We start from the raw sequence: 17,735 nt of genomic DNA on the forward strand, positions 1-17,735 counted from the left end.
ACATCCTCAGACCCTTCCATTGTGAAGCGCAAAGCAGCCCAGCACACCTGGTGACCCCGTTGTACATTGATTCTGGCTGTTGCGATGTGATTAGCCAAGTAACGGTGCATCGAAGTGTGAAGTCCGATAGTAGGAACCAGGTGAAATCATGTCCGGGGTTGAGATGGACGGGTGACTGGGGATGCTAATGGGCGGACGGGACAGCTTGGAACTGTTTGGTTTTGACAAATGCCATCATGTGGTGAGGGTGGGGTTCAAGCGCATGCAAGATTGGATTGTCGTCAGCGCTCACCATTAGTGGGGATGAACTGGCTGTCTCTATCGCCCAACTCACATGCACATCAGGCATAACCCATTACAATACACGTTGACGGGGCGATTACCGCGGTCTTGGCTTTTGGTTAGCTATTGGTTTGGGTCTCTACGTAGCGTAGTCATACTTGTACGAAGGCCATGTGCAATTCAGGTCTGGCAGAGGGAAGGACGTGAGTTTAACTGATCTATAAACGTTGTCTCAACCTCAGGAAAAAGGGCCTCCAGGCTCTGGTGCGGATCCCCCTTCCGCCAGCCGACCCGGCGAGTTCAACGTTTGGTGTTGATGATGTAGCGGTCACCTAGTACTAAAGGACGAGACTCAGAAATTCTTCGTGAGGTCTCTCTCTCGTCTCCTGCGAGGTATGGTGGCGAGACTGCATGGCGGCGCGACTCCGAAATCAGCGCTACGCTCTCTACGAGAGTTTGACGCTACTCAACACAGGAGGAAGTAGGGAATGGGGAAGCGGGGAAGTGGGGGTAGAGCAGAACCAGTTCTTGGACTCCTCGTGATAGGACGGTATAGCACAAAATCCCTCATCAACGGCACATTCCAGTGAGCCCTTTTAGTAACTTTGCCACCTCACTCAAAACGGTCCAGCAGGGCCCCAGGGACATACCTTTATGGATTAGCGGCGGCGCGGATACCGTAAGGACAAAATTCCCATCTTCAGATACTCGGACTGGAAAAACGAGCTATATAAGTACCAATTTATCTGGGGTGAGCATTAAGAGCACAGATCTCGGTCACCGCCTTCACTCAGGGCATTAATCAAAGACTCCCAATCCGTAAGGGCCATCCGGAGTTATTGGTGACGACGCCACCGTTTCTGGTTGATTTTGGTCCTTCGCCCCTGGGTTCTTGTTTGCAGGTAAGCGAGATCTGTCTTAGGAATCCTTATGGAACCCCTTTCGGTACAACCAGCACGAATGGAAGGTCGAACCCCGCTTCGTAAGGCAACTTGGATCGTCCCTTCCACAGGCAACGGCCATGAGACTCGAACACGGTTAAAAGAGGATAGGGAAGCTTTAATTGAGTTCAACTCTGAATACAGTTATAGTCCATATGGTGACAGCTAGCCGCGCGCCGCTAATCCTTCGTCTCCTACGTTCTATGGACGACGAAGTCAAATTCAGCGCTGATATGTTCCTCTTCCGGCAATCTATGGCTCGGGCTCAACGGTGTTCATCCCCTTTGGACTGGGATATTCCTCCACGACTGTGGCACCGAACAGTAGTACTTTTCGCATTCAGGCAGTTCTGGCATATCCCTATTCGATTCCACCCCGCACCATGCTGTGACTATAGGGGACCCTCCATACATAAATCATCATACGAGTTGCTACACTCCCCGCAGTGGCTTGTAAAACAGCAGCCGCCGCCCTTAAGTTGACAGCACCAAAACTCTCACCACACTTCTCTGAGCTGAGTCAGTACGTCTCTCCTGTCCCTGGGACTCCTTGTACTTACAACTATCCGCGCGCTCCCGCGCCACCTGGGCAGCAACAACATACGTACATATCCAACACACGTCCACAATACTTATTTCAAACGCCAAATTCATTCTTTCCAGCTTCCATCCTACACGCTGAGCCGTCGCAGCGGAGATTAGCGTGGGATACTAGGAATATGTGGGGTAGTTATGGTGGAACGGGCGACCAGGTGACCCTTTCTGGAGAATCAACACGCACAGATATGGAGTCCTGGGCTCTCCGGAGGAACGTTCCGTTTACCAGAAGTCACAGAGGAAACCTCGGTACATTTAGTGGCCGCGCGGTTAGTTGTCCTCTCTGATTGGATAAAATACGTCGAGAAAACCAAAGCAGAGGGACTTTCATATACTCGGTATCTTCCATCCTAACGACAATTTTCTCGAAGAACGTTGCGACCAAAGGAAAAACCCGACTCGTCGCTCACACTGCGAGATGCCTGTAGGCGCAATGACATGTGTCAATGCGGGGGGCGTACGCTGCATCTAGCTTGCAAGCGAAGGTGGATATGGAAAGGCTCACCAAGACATGCATATATACTCAAGCGAGGCGTGGAGACAGGCATCAACTAGTCTGTGTCGGGTCGCATTTACGAAGTACGTTTATTTAGTCCCGCTGCATTGACTTGTCCCAAGGTGTGGACGTTAGAATTCGACTAGGCAATATTTTATTGAGGCCACATTTCCAAGGATATATTGCGATCCTTAGACTGCGTCAGCCCTCTGAATTGGACGTCTCCACGCGTCAATTTTCGTGCATGTGAACGATTTCGTGGAAGGAAGAGGCTTTGTGGGTCGTGAATACCGAATGCACACAGTGAATTTCTGTCACGACATGAAGAGTTTCACCGCTCAGGTATCCGCCCATCCAGAAAACGTGGTGCTTTGGGACATGATGAAACCGCATGTCCCCGCTCGCTGATGCGGAGGACAGCGATGTATAACAAAAATAACGCATGTGTACGATCACGAACTCACTCACGGGTTCAGGGGTAGTCCCTCCTTTCGGTCCTCCGAAAACGCCAGCTTGTGGTTTGGTGAAAATCGTGCAGGTCCCGAGCCGCCGCGACACTGGGTTGCATGCAATGGACTGCGGCTCAATGGTGGTCTCAATCCCCCCCCCAACCAGGGACACCGAATACGTTCACAGCGGGGATCTTCAGGATGCAATACTGTTACCACGAAAATTAAAAAATTTGGATTCAATTAAATTAATGACGTGGGAAACATCTAAAATTTGGTGACGCCACTGAATATGCGTCATCGTACAAACAATTCCCCACGTTGGGGTGGTTAATTGATCAAATCTCAGCTCTCCGACCTGGGCTTTCGACCCTGACAGGCTGTGCGCCGGCACTCTGGGATCACCACAGCTGGCAATCCAATCAGGACGAGTTGATAATCCCTCACGCGTTGCAGCGAGTGTAAAAAATATTACGGATTTGGGTAATGGCACTGACTGCATTCGCCGCAATAAGTTGCTCCTCGATTGCCAATTTTTCACTCTGGTCGCTAGCTCAGGTGACCTAAAGCGAATTGAACCCCTCCAAACGAAGTCTCCTGGGACTCAATGCCTACTTCCGCTCATGCCCCTTCAACGGCCCAGATAACTGTTTTATCAGCTTCAGTTGGGAATTTCAGCGTTAGCGGGTTTTGTGGGATCCAGGGGGGACTCGTAACAAACAATGACTTCTTTTCTCAGGATGGCGTTATACAGGGACTGAGTTTCGCGGGATATATCTGGTATCTCCTATTGATGCACGATGAATTGTTATACACATAGGTATGTATTGTATCGTATAAAATTTGTACCATATTCCAGAAAAAAGAGGGAATTTTCCCCGTTGACTTGAACCTGACGATTAACCATGGCGCGTTTGGGAATAAAAGGCGAGGCTTCGACACTCTCTACTGTCCCTCCTCACCACCCCTCCCTCGATGTCGGCACAGCACCCCAAAAGATACGTTCGAAGCAGCCGAGGCTGCGTGAATTGCCGCTTAAGGAAGAAGGTATGTTGTTCGGGATCCGTGGCCTTGCTCAGCTGTTGACAGCGCTTTCTCGCCTCATCAGAGGTGTCGTCCTCTTTGTGGGCTGAGCTGCGACGCCTGCGAACGTTTTGGACTTAAATGTGTCAAATTAAATGGTTCACTTAGGTCAACTCCTCCTGTAAGCAACCACCATCTTACTGTCACGTCCACTACCGCCACCTTCACCACGTATCTGCCCCTGTAATTAGAAGCTGAAGGCTAAAAGGGAGGAAGCCGAGGAACAACTTCGCGAAGCCATGCGGAGCCGGGGTCGTCGAAGCAACGCGTACAAAGGTAGGCTTCTGCTAGTAGATTGGTTTTCCCCACTGGTGTGTAACATCAATTCTCACAGAAATACTCACTGCCGTCGAAGAACTGGCAAATATGCATAACGAGATATATAGAATCAGTGAGGTCGACGGCGCTGTCGGCACCATGTCAGAGTCACAACCTGGGCCTGGAGCGACATATTTTCTACGGAACATGGTCGCTGGCGCGAACGGGCTCCCTCCCGGAAATGAGAAAATGGCCCAGGCGCCTCGCTTAAAGTTCTTCCTAGACACCTGCGGGCCTGCTACACCTGGGCCGTTTTTGCACTTCCCTACTACCTCCACGTACCACCTACCCGACTCAGACCCAGCCAGCCTAGCCCACCGATATGACCACCTCCCCCTCCCGCCTCAATACGATGGCTTCAAAGGAAGAAATGAAGCGAGAACGTCTCGGAAGGATTATCCATATCACTTCGACACCACCAGGGCGTCATGTCTTCCGGCGCTCCACGCTCCTTCCCCACTATCTCAGCGCCCTCCATCATCCCTGGAACCCCGTACGCAGGACAACGGAGTTAAGACGTATGGACCGTCCGGCTAAGATGATGGACACGAAATGGGATTCATACTAGTATGTTACTGTATAACGCTGTTTCGAATGAGAGACATGGCCGGCCTTAACTCACTCTGTACAAGACACAAGGAGGAGTTGTGATTCACCCATAAACCCTGGATCTTTCGACAGGAGGCTGACTGGCGAGCTGGACGAAAGGGTTGCCGAGCGTCACAGCGGTAACCAATTAGGAAGAGACCAGAACGTTAGAGGGAAAAGCACGAAGTGAGCTATACGGCGGACCAAAAAAAAGAAAAAGAGAAACAACTCCAGAAAAAAGGATTATTTGAGAGCGCACAATAAGGGGGAATTCCCACCAGGCACCAGGTGATCTCGAAACTAGGCTCTTTGGTAGGCAGGTCACCAGCCTCTCTTTGTGGCGTTTTGGCGTCGCGCCAATTCAGCACGACGGTCTCTTCTACCAAAGCCATCCTCCCAAATCGGTGAGGCATCACCGAATAAGTTTCGGAAGAGCAACCTTGCGCCACGATGAGATACCAGTCGTTACTATCTTCTTATGGCACGTTCCCACCGATTTCTTGGTTTCCCGAGGTGGTGGACCGGCCAGTTTCCCTGACCCTGCAAAAACTACGCGTCTAGAACGCAGTGTATAGACGCTTGATGTTTGAGCACCTAGATCGAGAAAGATTGCAGGATCAGGGTTCCGGGTATAGATGACCATTTGTTCGTAACCCACGAACCCTGGACTTGAATTACAAAGGTCTTGCTACGTATATATACGTTGAATGATCTCCTGCAGGATTCCCGAAGAAGACGGGAATGGTGAAATCGACGGGCTCCTGCGTGTTTGATAGTTGCCTCATGTAACATCCATTTACAGATATGGTCCAGATCAGCCTTCCAGTTCGGCTTTGGACGAAGTGTGTGTGTGTGTGTGAAAAACTGATATGAGCGCGCGTTCTTGTATACGGTTTGAAGCGTAGGTAGGCCCTTTTGAGAGGCGACAGGCAGTACACCAAGTATCTCGCTGTGGGGATTCCAAAGGGATCAGGCACATGGAAGTCTGGTGTCCGCCGACACGTTGGACGGCGACACACGTCATGAGCAATATATAGACGACCCCTTTTCTCCACAGGTAAGCGGACTCCCCCGTCCATCTGACAGTATGGATTTTTACCCCTCGAAATGAGCAAGCGGCCCGGGCGAAGGCGACCAGATGTCTGGGTTCGGGTAATTTTCATGGAATATCACTTCGTCTTCATCTTTAGGGTGGATTTGAGCTCTTGCAAACAACTTCGATTAGGTAAGCCGGTTCTTACTCGCTTCCTGAACGTCGGCTCTTCTCTAAACTCCATGGCAACCCCATGGCAGCGTTCATCCAAACTCAAGTAGACTCGGAGCATGATCCTGATCTGGGCGTCGTTTATCGTTGATGACCGTTATCGAAGAGAAAAACAATTAGGCGAATCGAGCGAGAAACGGGGACGACGATGAATTGCACTACATAATGGCGTAAAATGAAGGTGCAAAAAAATCGGCGCGCCCGATCTGGATGAATAACCGTGAAAGTCATGTGATCATCCAAAAAGGCAGCAAATAAATGATGATCGACCACCATTTTTCCCCTGATTGGACTTTTTTTTTTTTTTGCACTTTGCTACCTCTGCTGGTATAGGTCCGGAGGTGCGCAAGGTGAATGAAAGAAAAGAGGATAATGGATTATTGCATAGTTATCGACTGATGAGGGGTTGACGCATGTGGAACGATTGAAATCAGGTCTCTAGTTCTGATAAGAAGTTCATGATCGTCGGCTACTGTACTATAACGACCATAGGTTCAGTCACATGTCACACGAGATTGTTGAACTGAACTAAAAGAGGTTCTGTCACATGTCACATTGGGACTTTGAACTAACGAAGCAGGATGTCCCCGCAAATCAAGTTAGCAATCAAGATATTATTCTCCATGCATGCTACCACCCTTCCCACCATCTATTTCGTGCCACCAAATCAACAGGTTTCCTCAATCTTCCCCCTCGACGTGCTGGCTCCGAATCCCAGTTTGATTCCTGATTACAAGGTGCTCTGTTGTTGTTATAATCATCCGAATCACTGGATCCTTGTTTAAGCTCACTCATTCCATCTTCAACCACACTGAAGTGGTCACCCATAGCATTGGCATCAGCCTCAGGAAAGTCATTATCTAGCTCATTTGCGAGTGTAGTAAAGTTGCACCACTCAGTGCGGCGGCTCGGTTGGGATGGCAGTAGACTCTGAAGATATATTTGTCGGTGTAAATACATGTAAATACACATCGAGACAAGTATGGAAAGTGCACAACACCCATTATGACTTGCTCCTCCAACACTCCCCCTCAAGTCATGATCCAAAAGTATTCAATGAATGTGGAATCAAGTAACAACTTGATAGGAGAGGTTGATAGAAAATTGTCCATAGGACAAAAACGAATGTAGAAATCATTACCATATTCAATATGATGAGCAACAAAGGTGTTGGCTGTCATAAAGACTATGCCAATAAAGAAATGTTTGATGGCCTTATGATTCCTCCATTTGCTGTGCCCTTAAATCGATGACCTCCCCCTCAGCGTCCTTCTTGGTCGCATTATACCACCCACTCCTTATTATCAATGCCCTTAGTTAGGCAGCTCCCCCTCCTTCTATGACAGCTGATTGAAGCATAGCGACTATTCTCCCCCTCAGGTGTTAGGGAAAGGGGCATGTGTGATGGTGGTTCGGATTGGTCACAGGGCGATTGTTGGAAAGGAATGGATTGTGCACGAAAATGATCGTAAAATGGGCAAACGGGACATGAATGGTAGTTTTGCATGAGTTTTTTTTTGCTCACATATGTCTTCGCTTCAAAAGATCCTTGTCCTCAAAAGGGAATCTTAGTCCCCCCCCTGCATGCATTGAAAAGCGGGTTGCGCTCCATAGCTATTTGCATCGGAGTCGCTGATTATAAGCTGACTCATAGGACGCTGCCGCATTTGTAGATGTTGCAGTATGTGATTGTTGATTTATTGAGGTGGATTAAGGCCGGAGCCAATTGGTGTGATAGCGAGGACGAAAACGGGAGGTGGAAGTGGAAATATTGCGCATTTTTATAAAGCATGGTCCGGAGCCAAGCTGAACCCGGTCCTGTTGAATTTGCATCATGCCCCCAGCCCAAGGGGTGTGGAGTCAACAGTAAAATTGCTTGAGGCGATGTTAAGGGAGTATATTGCATGCATAAAAGCCGCAAGAATCGCGCGCGCATGTCCAAATCAGTTCCTAGTCCTCCTCTCATTCATGTGGAATATATCAGTCCCAAAGAATAAAGATCCAAAGGATCAGCCCAAGAGATCTCCAAGTCCCTCCTGAGAGCATTCCATGCTTCAGAGGGTTATGGTTCGCAGCGCAAAGACCGTGGGAATTTTATGACGTGGCACGACGGAAAATAGAGAAGGAGTGGTAGTCTGTGCCGCATTCCCAGTGTGAGGGCTTCATCCAAGGGGCTTGCAATCAGCCTCAAATAGGGCTTTCCAAGATTGTATCTCAGCCTTGGGTTTTCCAAAGATGCGTGCCTTTTCAAGGACTTATCGCAGACAAACTTGAAGTCTTCCTCATAAGCCACTTGAACCTGGCCAGGGTGCCACGAGAGTCATGTGGACTTATACTTGAACCAACCCAGGTGAGCCGCTCTGGGCTCATAACCTAAAGTTGCACCACTCAGTGCGGTGGCTCGGTTGGGATGGCAGTAGACTCTGAAGATATATTTGTCGGTGTAAATACATGTAAATACACATCGAGACAAGTATGGAAAGTGCACAACACCCATTATGACTTGCTCCTCCAACATGTAGGCCGTGGCTGAAGGATTTGGGTGCCAGGTTGAAGCATAAGACCCTCGCAAACCTCCCCTGTGAGAGTATGTGTAAGTGCGGCGTCGAAGGGAATATCAGATGGTTCGTTGACATCAGGTGGGAATGGGGGCTCATCCAATTGTGTGCCATCTGCACGCTGAGTGCGGTTGCGTGGTGCTATTGGAGCTGATCGAGGTTTTGAGAACTCGGAAAAGAGCAGTGGGTTGTCGATGTGGAGAGTCCTCAGGATGTCAAGCATGGCAGGGCTTGTGAGGCTGGAATGTGATAGACTGAATTCACCAGATTGCGCTTTCTCGAAGGCCTGATAGGAGGAATGAGTGGCAGTTGCACATGAGTCAGTTTGCAAAGCACTCATACCTTAAGTACGATGTGGGGCTTGTTTACTTCATGGAAAGCCTTGACAAGGATGCGAACCATCCGTCGGCGCAATTCTGGAAGGCCATTCTCCACTGCAACAACATCCCTCCTCTCTTCGAGCTGCTTGAGGACATCATTAATTGTGTCAACACGGTGCTCTCGATTGACAGCAAGCTTGAATGCCCGTTGAATAACAAGGTCACAAGGTTGAAAGAGACCAGTGCAACCTCCGGGGACGTAATCGAGAATAATCCAAGGGAATTGGCTATAAAGCCATTCACGAAATTCCCGAGATGTATGGACAGCCCATACATCGAGTTGCCAGATACAGTGGTAATCCTCAGGAAGCATGAGTCTTCTCTTCTGTTGACGGAAGTATGGCACTAAAATGTCTTCAACATATTGCTTCATCGTCTCAATAGTTGCCCAATAGGTGTCTGTGTTCGAGATGACAAAGCAAAACCCCAATTCCATAGCTTCATTATAGTAGGGAGATGATGGAAGGGGGAGGGATTTGGCAGTGTGGCCACGGAAAATAGCCTGAAGCGGCAGCAGTATACCACTTGCCGAGATCGCAATGTTCACCGTGATTGCGCGCTTCTCCTCCTTTCCAAAAACTGAGACTTGCTTTGCCCCAATATCGTTCCATGTTGATGTCTTCGGATCAGAGTAAACAACTTGAGTTTGATCAGAGTTGACATGAAGTTCAGCGGGTATGTTGTATGAGCGGATTGACCATGCTTGGCGAAGAAGTGAATTGTGAATAAGAACTTGAGCATCACTTGGGGCTTTTTGCGAGGCCTGGGTAGGCCTCCGATAGCTCCAACCCACGGTATTGTGGAGAAACTTCAAGACCCACCCTTCAGTTGCACGAAAGACACTTCTATCCTTAAACTTCTTCTTGAATATAGAAGGGTCACGGAACTGAATTGTAGCAATGATCAGACAGCGTGCATCACTAAGAGATACTGCAGCGCCTATCTGTCTCAAGCCCTTAAGTTTTTGAGTAATCTCAGCGGTGATTTCGGGGTAGCCATCCTTGAGAGAGGGGAACTTAGTATGAAAAAACTATTGTGATAACTAGCATGAATTACATACCAAAATCCCCCGCCGCGTTGTTTTACCACCTGGAGAATCTCGTTGTGCTGCCTTCCTCAAAGCATCCTCATTCCACCCTTTCCCTTTGATGATATGTCTCCCAATTACTTGAGAAGTGAGCTTCTTGAAGAGTGAAGGCGAGGTACGTTGTGCCTGCTGTACAATTTTCGACGGGTTTGCCCAATGAACTTTCTTTGCAGCCTCTGTTAGAAGCAAAAAGAATGTAGGGCCCCACCAATAGGTCCGTACAGCAGCCTTGACCTCTTTTGTCTGTTTCCGTCCACTTCGGTGAGGTTCCTTCACCTTATGTAACTCGTGTTTGATGACTGCCAATCCACGCTTAGCACGAGAAATTTGAGCAACATTCAACTGAGTAGAATGTGATTCTGGGTCTGTCACGGTGTCTGGAGTGTCAGTTTGATGCTGTTCACGATAACTTCATGTGAAAAAAATAGTAATCAGCTGAATAGCTAGCAACATACCCTTTTCCCACTGTCCTTCCTTGACTCCCCATCAAATGTCCGCTTCCTAGCACGATAATTGGCTTGTCGTACACGATCATATTCCCTCCGATCAGCCGCAACCATCACTGCCCTCAACTTCACAGCTTTGGCCCTGGAGTCCTGGGATTCACGTAGCTCTTCAAATTGGTGCTTTGTCTGAAGAACCTTTTGCTCCGGGGTTATTTGGGGGAAAAAACTGAGTAGCCCTTCACCATCCACCGCACTGGAGATGTCTGAACAGAGATCCAGCTTTAACTTCATCACCTTCTCAACCTTCGGAATGATTTCCTTCGGAGCCTTAGCTGCAGCCCCTAGTGCTTTGGGAGATGAGGGTGGTGTCGGGGCAGGGGAAAAGGGAAGCGGGGACCTTAACGATGTGGGAGAGGTAGGCAGAAGAGACAATGTCATGGAGGGTACCAATAGTGATAGTGTCTGTTCGACCACGCCATCAACTGATGCACCAGTCTGGATAGTCAATACATTAATGCGTGAACAGTAAGAGACCAACTGAAAAGCTTACATTAAGCAAGTGGTGGTTCAGAACCCGCATAAAAGCAAATAAACAGAGGCGAAATTGCGAAGTTGATAGGTACTTGATTTCTGGTCGAAATATGCTGTCAAGCACGTTCTGTGCATGTAGACCACATGAAGAAACGTCATCTTGATGTGTAGTCGGAATTAAAACAGTTTCAACAGACCCCGCAGCAAATGGAGGATACATAAGCCACCGGGAAAGAGCATTAATGAGTGGAACTGCACAGATAGGGACCTTATGGGCAGTTGTTGGATGAAACAATGAGTCCCCAACTCGGATGGTCTTCGATCTACCTTCTATGACAATAGCGATCCAGTGATTTTGATTGACAAATGCAATCCCAATAAGTGTCTCCAATGTCCCATCTGCTAATTGCGCTGCACAGTCTCGCATAAAACGGTAAGATCGAGAGCCATACACTTTTGGAGGCAAATTCTCTTCACCAAAAAATTCACGGACCCGATCAAAAAAGTTGGGGGACGCAACGTGGACGGCAGCACGAGTTATTTCAGGTTCTCCACGAAGAATTGAGCAGTACCGCTCATGGTCAGTGTCATTCAGACACGCATGTGACACAATCCGTACCAGCGAGCTCACCCCCAGCATGTCCCTGAAGCCATGAACACATTCGGACCATGTGGTCATCCCAAGCAACAAGTGGAAAATTTCTTTCAACTCAAGCGATAAGGCCTCTTGACGCAGGCCATTGGTCAGCCACTTGAAGGCAGTACGCCATAGGTCCTGGAGATCCCGCACCAATAGTATGGATTGCAGGACTGGAGCTAAGTTCAGTGGATATGGGGTGTCATTGATGGCGATAGATCGGGTACCAGGAGGCGGACTCAGAGCAAGAAAATGCCTGATAGAGTATAGTGGAGGCCATCGCAGAGACTCGACCACCTTAAGGTCAAGGGGAGTGATAGGAATGTAAGATGTGTAGGTGAGATGTGTCTCCGCATCCTCGAGTGGCAATTGTGGAAGGGAAAATTCGAGAAAAGACATCACAGAGAGATGTGGGTCAGGCAAGAGAGTCCCGATAAGGGACAGTGGAACATCCTTGAAATTACAAGGTTTTGTTGTGAGCGCTTCAATGTAGCTAGCAAATGCAAAGGGATCCATGGACATCACCTAAGCGTACCTATAGATATTCTCCACCTATTTATCATCGAAACACGATTCTCCGTCCTAGACTTAGCTGGTAGACGCCACACCAGGACGCCAGAAAAGGTTTAATGAGATGGCAACCTTGAATAGACATTGAACCTCGGGCAGCGAATGTCACATGTCACATGCATAGATGAACTAAGCGAGCAGGACACGGCAATCCCCGAAAACCGTGGGAATGAACCTATGGTCGTTATAGTACAGTATACTTAGAGGCTGGTATCCTGCCTAATCGTCGGCTGTGCTCGATGGCAACAGAAAGACGAGCGTCGTGTACAACTGGATCGAGCCACATGTCAGGGGTGGTATGAACGGAGTGCTGCAGATCCACCGCCAACAAAGGCTTGCTTATTAATTGAGATAACAATAGGAACGCGGAGTTAGTGGCGCGTTCTTCCTTTGGAAACGCGCTGACGTGCGGCACGTGCTGTTTACCTATGTGTACGCGTCGTCAGCGATCTTGGCCACCGAACCACCGGACCACTCAAAACTACAGTGCCACTCATGAAGTTCCCAAGTTGGATGCTCATTCTCGCCACCATTCATCTTGTGCCACCCTGAGTTGATCTTTGTTCTCCCCTCCCCCGACCTCCTTAGTACACCCATTCCGATCCCCTGCGGCTTAACTTACCTGAGGGCAAGGCGAGCATGAGCCCATCCATCGCATCATCCTCCCGCCTCAATACGACGCTTCCCAAAGCAAAAACGAAGCGGAAACGTCTTACAAAGGAGTATGTGTATCACTTCGATACCATCGGACGCACTAGGGCGTCCCGTCTCCACTTGGCTTCCAGCACTCCGGATCCCTCCCCTATCATCTCGGAGACTAAGATACCAGACGGCGTCGTGGACAGTCCAGCTGGGACGGTAAAGTGGAAGGACGAAATTGAGGATGGAAAAAGTATTTGTCGGCTATTTCAATCCCACGTCCACTCACCAGTGTTCTCAGGCCTTTTGACGAGTGTCACTTTAGTTGGCGACGTAAATGTTTCGCCAAGAGCTCCTGACTGTGAGGATCGTAGATATGGTACGTGGCCTATTTATTTCTCAAATGAGCAACCTCCTGAGTCTCTCTATAGGGTCAATGCGTTCAACCTCAACCGTCGCGGGAATCCCAAATTCTGATGGACGCAAATCAACGGAACATCATAAACTAAGATGCGAACTCGGGAAAATGAACGCTAGAGGAATCCCCTATGACCAGTTCTTGGATGTCATACATCCCACCTTGAAGGAACTACCACCGGACCTGCTCAGGAAGGTCAAAGGTCCGCTACGCAAGCTCCGGGATGAGTATCTTGAGGTGGTCGATAAGAAAGATAGCCTAGAGCGCGATTTGTATGCCCCCTTTGCCGAGATGGTCTCCAGTATTATCAAGGCCAATGGAGGGAGGATCGATTACGTAAAAACGCACGGGAAGAAGAAGCTTCTAGGAGCCTTAAGTAGTGCAATGAGGAGGCACGTCATCTCGTCCCCATGATTTCACCATCGCTTTAATGCTGAAACCTTTGAGTTCATTAGTCCCGATGGTGTTTTTGTTCGCAAGAGACGCGGGCGGAGGGCCCCGATACCCCCCGATCAAGTACATTGGAGAGATGTTCTTTTTCCCATCGACCTGAAGCGAAAGGAGAATTTCCGTGCTTCACTGCTCCCTCCCACCTCAGATAGTGAAATGACAGAGGAGCAGATTGAGCGGGAGTCTGAGAAGGCCGGCGAGGCAGCGTTGGATGGGAGGCAACAATTGGCTGGGTATGGTTTGGAACAACTGTCAAGCAATTCTCTTAACCGCTTCGGTACCGGCATGGTCGTTATTGGTTCCCTTGTCGAGACCTGGTACTACGATCACTGTGGGCCGATTGGGTCGAGTATCATAGACATTCGGAAACCGGACGACTTCGAGTTGTTCTGTAGGCATATCTTGGCGATGACGTATGCGAGCCCTCAGGAAGTCGGTTTCTGCCCTCACTTTGACACTTTCAATTGGCCCGTCCCTCATGACCGGCAACGAATAACCGTTGAAGGCCATGTCATTTCATTCGATCCCTCTAAGCCCATATACGTCACGCGAGGTCTCACTGGGAGATGCACATCCGTTTTTACTGCAAGCACCCGAGACGATGTCACTGGTCGAGACCGAACGTGCGTGCTGAAACTATCGTATCAGCCTTCTCGCCGTATCATATCAGAAATTGACCACTACCGATTGTTGGCGGAAAAGGGAATCGAAGGTGTACCTGAGATCCTGTGCGCCCAAAAGCTGAGCAGCCTTGGGGATGGACCTCGAGGAGCACTTATGAAATGTTTACCTCATTACGTGTTTGGTCCCATACGCTATCTGGAGGCCATTGTCATGGCCGACAAGTACAAGCCTATCACATCGATCGATATAAACAAGGACACCAAGCTGTTCTTTCGGATCTTCCTTTCCATTGTTGAAAGTGAGTATGCAGATTTCGCTCCAGCTCACCACACAGTAACGCTTTCCCAGCACATCACCGGGCATACGTGGAGGCAGGGATCCTCCATCGTGACATCCACACAAACAACCTCATGTGGGGGATAGAAGACGGGCGACCCGTCGGGGTGCTGATAGATTGGGATTTTGCCAGCGGCCCAGTTTCTCATCCTCCCGAAGATCCTCAGCAGAGTGCTTTCACGCTTAACGTTGCATTCCTCGCAGTCGATCTACTTCAAAAGGAATGCTCATCTCGCTTCTATCGACACGATCTTGAATCCTTCTTTTGGGTCCTTTGGTCAATCATCATTTCAAAAGTGGGAATTGTCGACCTCGACAAGTTCGCGATGGTGTCACGATGGGAGCAGGGTAATGTAGGTCATCGCAAGTTCTCAAAATTCGCTTTCCTGGATAGAGGGCAACATGATGTGCTTGAGACGCTGCAGATGAGTAAACAAACCAGTCTGTCGCATGCAGGCGTGACAGAGTGCCTCTCCGCACTGGGTGATATGATATCCAGAGGTCAAAATGTGTTGGAGAGGAGGACTCAGAAAACGAATGTTGAAACGGCAGACGGCCATATTGTATACACAAACTTTGTGGCTGCACTCAAGCGTGCGGTAGAATAGCAGCTGTTATGCAGACCCGGTCCTTAGAATTGTCATACACCTTTCGTAGGTGACATGGTGATCTAAAGTCTCCTCGTCAAATGGGGGTAGTTGCGAATTCACGAATCGCCGTCGACGTCTTTGATTCTTTGCTGAATAGCCATCGCGAAAGATCAACCGGAGAGGTTGGATCCAGCTCGCTCCTAATGGCACAGCATCAGTTACTGGGTCCGATATGGCAACCAATAAGAACCCCTCTTTTAAGGTGCACATGTCTGTCCATGTTCTCGTACTCCAGTCCGTAAAGTAATCCACCGGGTCGGCGATATTTGCACGTTTGTAACAAATGAGGAACAACACATAAAAGAATGACTCTAGATCGTGACGATAAAGGGCCCGAGGCAGTGGATCAGGTTGGCAAAGGTCTATGGCTCGGGAATGCGGAGTGCCGCCAGGGAGGTCTGGTACATCGAGAGTTTCCCCAGTGTCGGCATCTTTGTCGCAGACCGCCATATCCAAGTCGATGAGGATTCCTTTGGTAGGATCATCGGAATCAACCATCAGATTGTTGAAACTGATGTCCCTGTGTAAAATTCCAGCCTTCTTGTGAAGCTCATGGTGAGCTACATGAGAGCATTAGCGTAAGAATGCAGGAGGAAGAACGACAACATGAACCTTCTATCAGTGATATGAATGCCATTTGAAATGTGTTTATATTCTTAACCGCATAAAGTGGCACACAAAATGGACTCAATACTTGCACTCGAAGTTCACGATCGCGGTAAGTGTGGTTTGCACAGAGATCACCACGCACACCCTCAGACAGTAAGGCAACCGTGCATGAGGTGTGCAGAGTCGCCAAGCCTTTCACTCCTCTTTGATTGGCTAAGCGATAAAGTTTATCTTCAGAGTGCTTCGCGATAAGCTGCCAGGAGCACTTGACAACCACCCGGCTGGACAAGTCTATCGAGCCTGCTATCGGCTGAGCTTCGTACACGACCGTTCCTCGCCCATACAATGACGCAGCAGGATGAACGATTCCTAATATCCTGAGACGATGTCCTTCCACTCCAATCTCGTGATTCTGGATGGTGAACCACGACCGACGCTTTACGCTAGCTGGCGCTTCGAAAAAGGGTTCATAGCCAAGCCGCTCTTTGCTAGCGAGCGAGAACAACACAATGGAGGTAGCGAATAGCTCTGCATCGTCCTTAATGCTAATCTTACTCGAGCAGATTGAACCGGCACGATCGAAATACCAAAGCTGAAACATGTTCCCGTCGACATGAATCCCCAAAACATGGCGTCGGTTTCCAATTGCTGATAAGGTACGAAGAGCGCACTGCTTGAGCGAAGAAGGATCGGGGGTTGGAGGTGACCATGTTTCGGGAATGGGGTTGTGCTTTTGTCGTTTTCCATGTCGACTGCACTCGGCGGACATATCAGGTGGCGACTCGCGATGTTGACGTTTGGTTCCTCCTGGAGAGTGATCATGTCGTGGCTCGGGAGAATGGTAAGGGGAAGACGAAGGCGAGGTTCGATTGTCGGGGGGTCGCCATGAACTTGCGTCGGAAGAGGGTGAAGGAATAAGGCTGGGGTTTACATCGATGATTACGAGTGCATTTGAAAACCCGAATTTGAGCTTCCCGTTCGCCGTTGTATGCACCTCAACGCCGAGACATCTGGAGGAAGGTGACTGACCTGACTTGGATCGCCCGGGACGCTTGGCATAGTGTATGTCGTGGAGGTACTGCTGATCGAAGGCGAATTCGCGTACTTTGATCAGTATCAGGTTGAAAAGACGCATGAGCTGAATATCCGGGTCCGCTCTGAACACAGGCAAGTCCTTCTTGAAACCGTACATTTCCATGTATCGTTTTCTGCAGGAAAGGAATTTCCTACTTTTTACCACTCGCTCGGCTGCCTCGGACAGTTGTGGAGGTGGCGTTCCAAATACTGCATTACAAAAATCCGTCAAATTCACTTGAATGTGGCTCTCCTCGGGTGGATTAGGTGGGGGTTCCGCTGGTGCGACAGTGGGTCTTGGTGCTGAGAGACCAACCAAAATTTGTGTTTGTGCATCCGACCTGTCATACGATTGGTCTTCATGTTCCCGACATGCGAGAGTATTATGGACATGAACTCCAGTTCCACTGAGAAGTCGCTTCGTCCTCTGTCGTAATTTAGATAACAAATATGCTTATGGAGGTCAGTCTTGAACAGAAAGTCGTTTGGAGTCGCACGACGGACCTGGAGCCATGATCCTCTGTTTCCCTGGCTCTAAGACAGAAAAAGATGCTTCCTGGTGCATATGGAGACAATGGAGAGGTGATCTGCGAGCCCGAAGAGTCAGGATTGCGCTTGGATGCTTTGGTTTGAAGGGAAAACTCACTACAGCGGGGTCGGTAAATTATGCCTCGAGACAGTTCACAACAACCGAATAACTATACAGATC

At 49.1% G+C, this 17,735-nt stretch overlaps 5 protein-coding genes across 5 annotated transcripts; 2 read left to right on the plus strand and 3 right to left on the minus strand.

The window, feature by feature from the left end:
* Positions 1 to 3,866: 3,866 nt before the first annotated feature.
* Positions 3,867 to 4,724, plus strand: EI90DRAFT_3044005 (uncharacterized protein). The gene is made up of 2 exons (XM_039059302.1): positions 3,867 to 4,123; positions 4,182 to 4,724. Exons 1-2 carry the CDS (start codon positions 4,087 to 4,089, stop codon positions 4,700 to 4,702), a joined length of 558 nt encoding a protein of 185 aa, XP_038919550.1. The 5' UTR covers positions 3,867 to 4,086; the 3' UTR covers positions 4,703 to 4,724.
* A 323-nt stretch (positions 4,725 to 5,047) lies between these two features.
* Positions 5,048 to 5,909, minus strand: EI90DRAFT_82692 (uncharacterized protein). Its single transcript, XM_039068110.1, has 3 exons — positions 5,773 to 5,909; positions 5,416 to 5,702; positions 5,048 to 5,347 (listed from the first exon to the last, which is right to left on the minus strand). Exons 1-3 carry the CDS (start codon positions 5,775 to 5,777, stop codon positions 5,166 to 5,168), a joined length of 474 nt encoding a protein of 157 aa, XP_038919551.1. The 5' UTR covers positions 5,778 to 5,909; the 3' UTR covers positions 5,048 to 5,165.
* Positions 5,910 to 8,513: 2,604 nt separating this feature from the next.
* EI90DRAFT_3013878 (uncharacterized protein) lies at positions 8,514 to 12,178 on the minus strand (the record flags this gene model as incomplete). The annotated part of the gene is made up of 6 exons (XM_039056708.1): positions 8,514 to 8,861; positions 8,918 to 8,991; positions 9,877 to 9,955; positions 10,016 to 10,438; positions 10,498 to 10,983; positions 11,039 to 12,178. The coding sequence occupies 6 exons, from the start codon at positions 12,176 to 12,178 to the stop codon at positions 8,514 to 8,516; spliced, it is 2,550 nt and encodes an 849-aa protein (XP_038919552.1).
* A 1,557-nt stretch (positions 12,179 to 13,735) lies between these two features.
* Positions 13,736 to 15,475, plus strand: EI90DRAFT_82949 (uncharacterized protein). The gene is made up of 3 exons (XM_039068117.1): positions 13,736 to 13,966; positions 14,046 to 14,655; positions 14,706 to 15,475. The coding sequence occupies exons 2-3, from the start codon at positions 14,142 to 14,144 to the stop codon at positions 15,299 to 15,301; spliced, it is 1,110 nt and encodes a 369-aa protein (XP_038919553.1). The 5' UTR covers positions 13,736 to 13,966; positions 14,046 to 14,141; the 3' UTR covers positions 15,302 to 15,475.
* Positions 14,831 to 17,456, minus strand: EI90DRAFT_3044009 (uncharacterized protein). Its single transcript, XM_039059303.1, has 2 exons — positions 15,956 to 17,456; positions 14,831 to 15,903 (listed from the first exon to the last, which is right to left on the minus strand). The coding sequence occupies exons 1-2, from the start codon at positions 17,148 to 17,150 to the stop codon at positions 15,308 to 15,310; spliced, it is 1,791 nt and encodes a 596-aa protein (XP_038919554.1). The 5' UTR covers positions 17,151 to 17,456; the 3' UTR covers positions 14,831 to 15,307.
* Positions 17,457 to 17,735: the final 279 nt, after the last annotated feature.

Source organism: Cantharellus anzutake (assembly GCF_015039405.1).
Source record: "Cantharellus anzutake strain C23 chromosome Unknown EI90scaffold_10, whole genome shotgun sequence".
NCBI classification, from domain to species: domain Eukaryota; kingdom Fungi; phylum Basidiomycota; class Agaricomycetes; order Cantharellales; family Hydnaceae; genus Cantharellus; species Cantharellus anzutake.

Coding starts and splice junctions, on each gene's coding strand:
- EI90DRAFT_3044009 (XM_039059303.1), bottom strand. CDS start 17,150: ATGGAAATGTACGGTTTCAAGAAGGACTTGCCTGTGTTCAGAGCGGAC. Junction 15,904..15,955: donor ATTCATATCACTGATAGAAG/GTTCATGTTGTC, acceptor GCTCTCATGTAG/CTCACCATGAGCTTCACAAG.
- EI90DRAFT_82949 (XM_039068117.1), top strand. CDS start 14,142: ATGACGTATGCGAGCCCTCAGGAAGTCGGTTTCTGCCCTCACTTTGAC. Junction 14,656..14,705: donor CTTCCTTTCCATTGTTGAAA/GTGAGTATGCAG, acceptor ACGCTTTCCCAG/CACATCACCGGGCATACGTG.
- EI90DRAFT_82692 (XM_039068110.1), bottom strand. Junction 5,348..5,415: donor CTTTGTAATTCAAGTCCAGG/GTTCGTGGGTTA, acceptor TTCTCGATCTAG/GTGCTCAAACATCAAGCGTC.
- EI90DRAFT_3044005 (XM_039059302.1), top strand. CDS start 4,087: ATGCGGAGCCGGGGTCGTCGAAGCAACGCGTACAAAG. Junction 4,124..4,181: donor TCGAAGCAACGCGTACAAAG/GTAGGCTTCTGC, acceptor CAATTCTCACAG/AAATACTCACTGCCGTCGAA.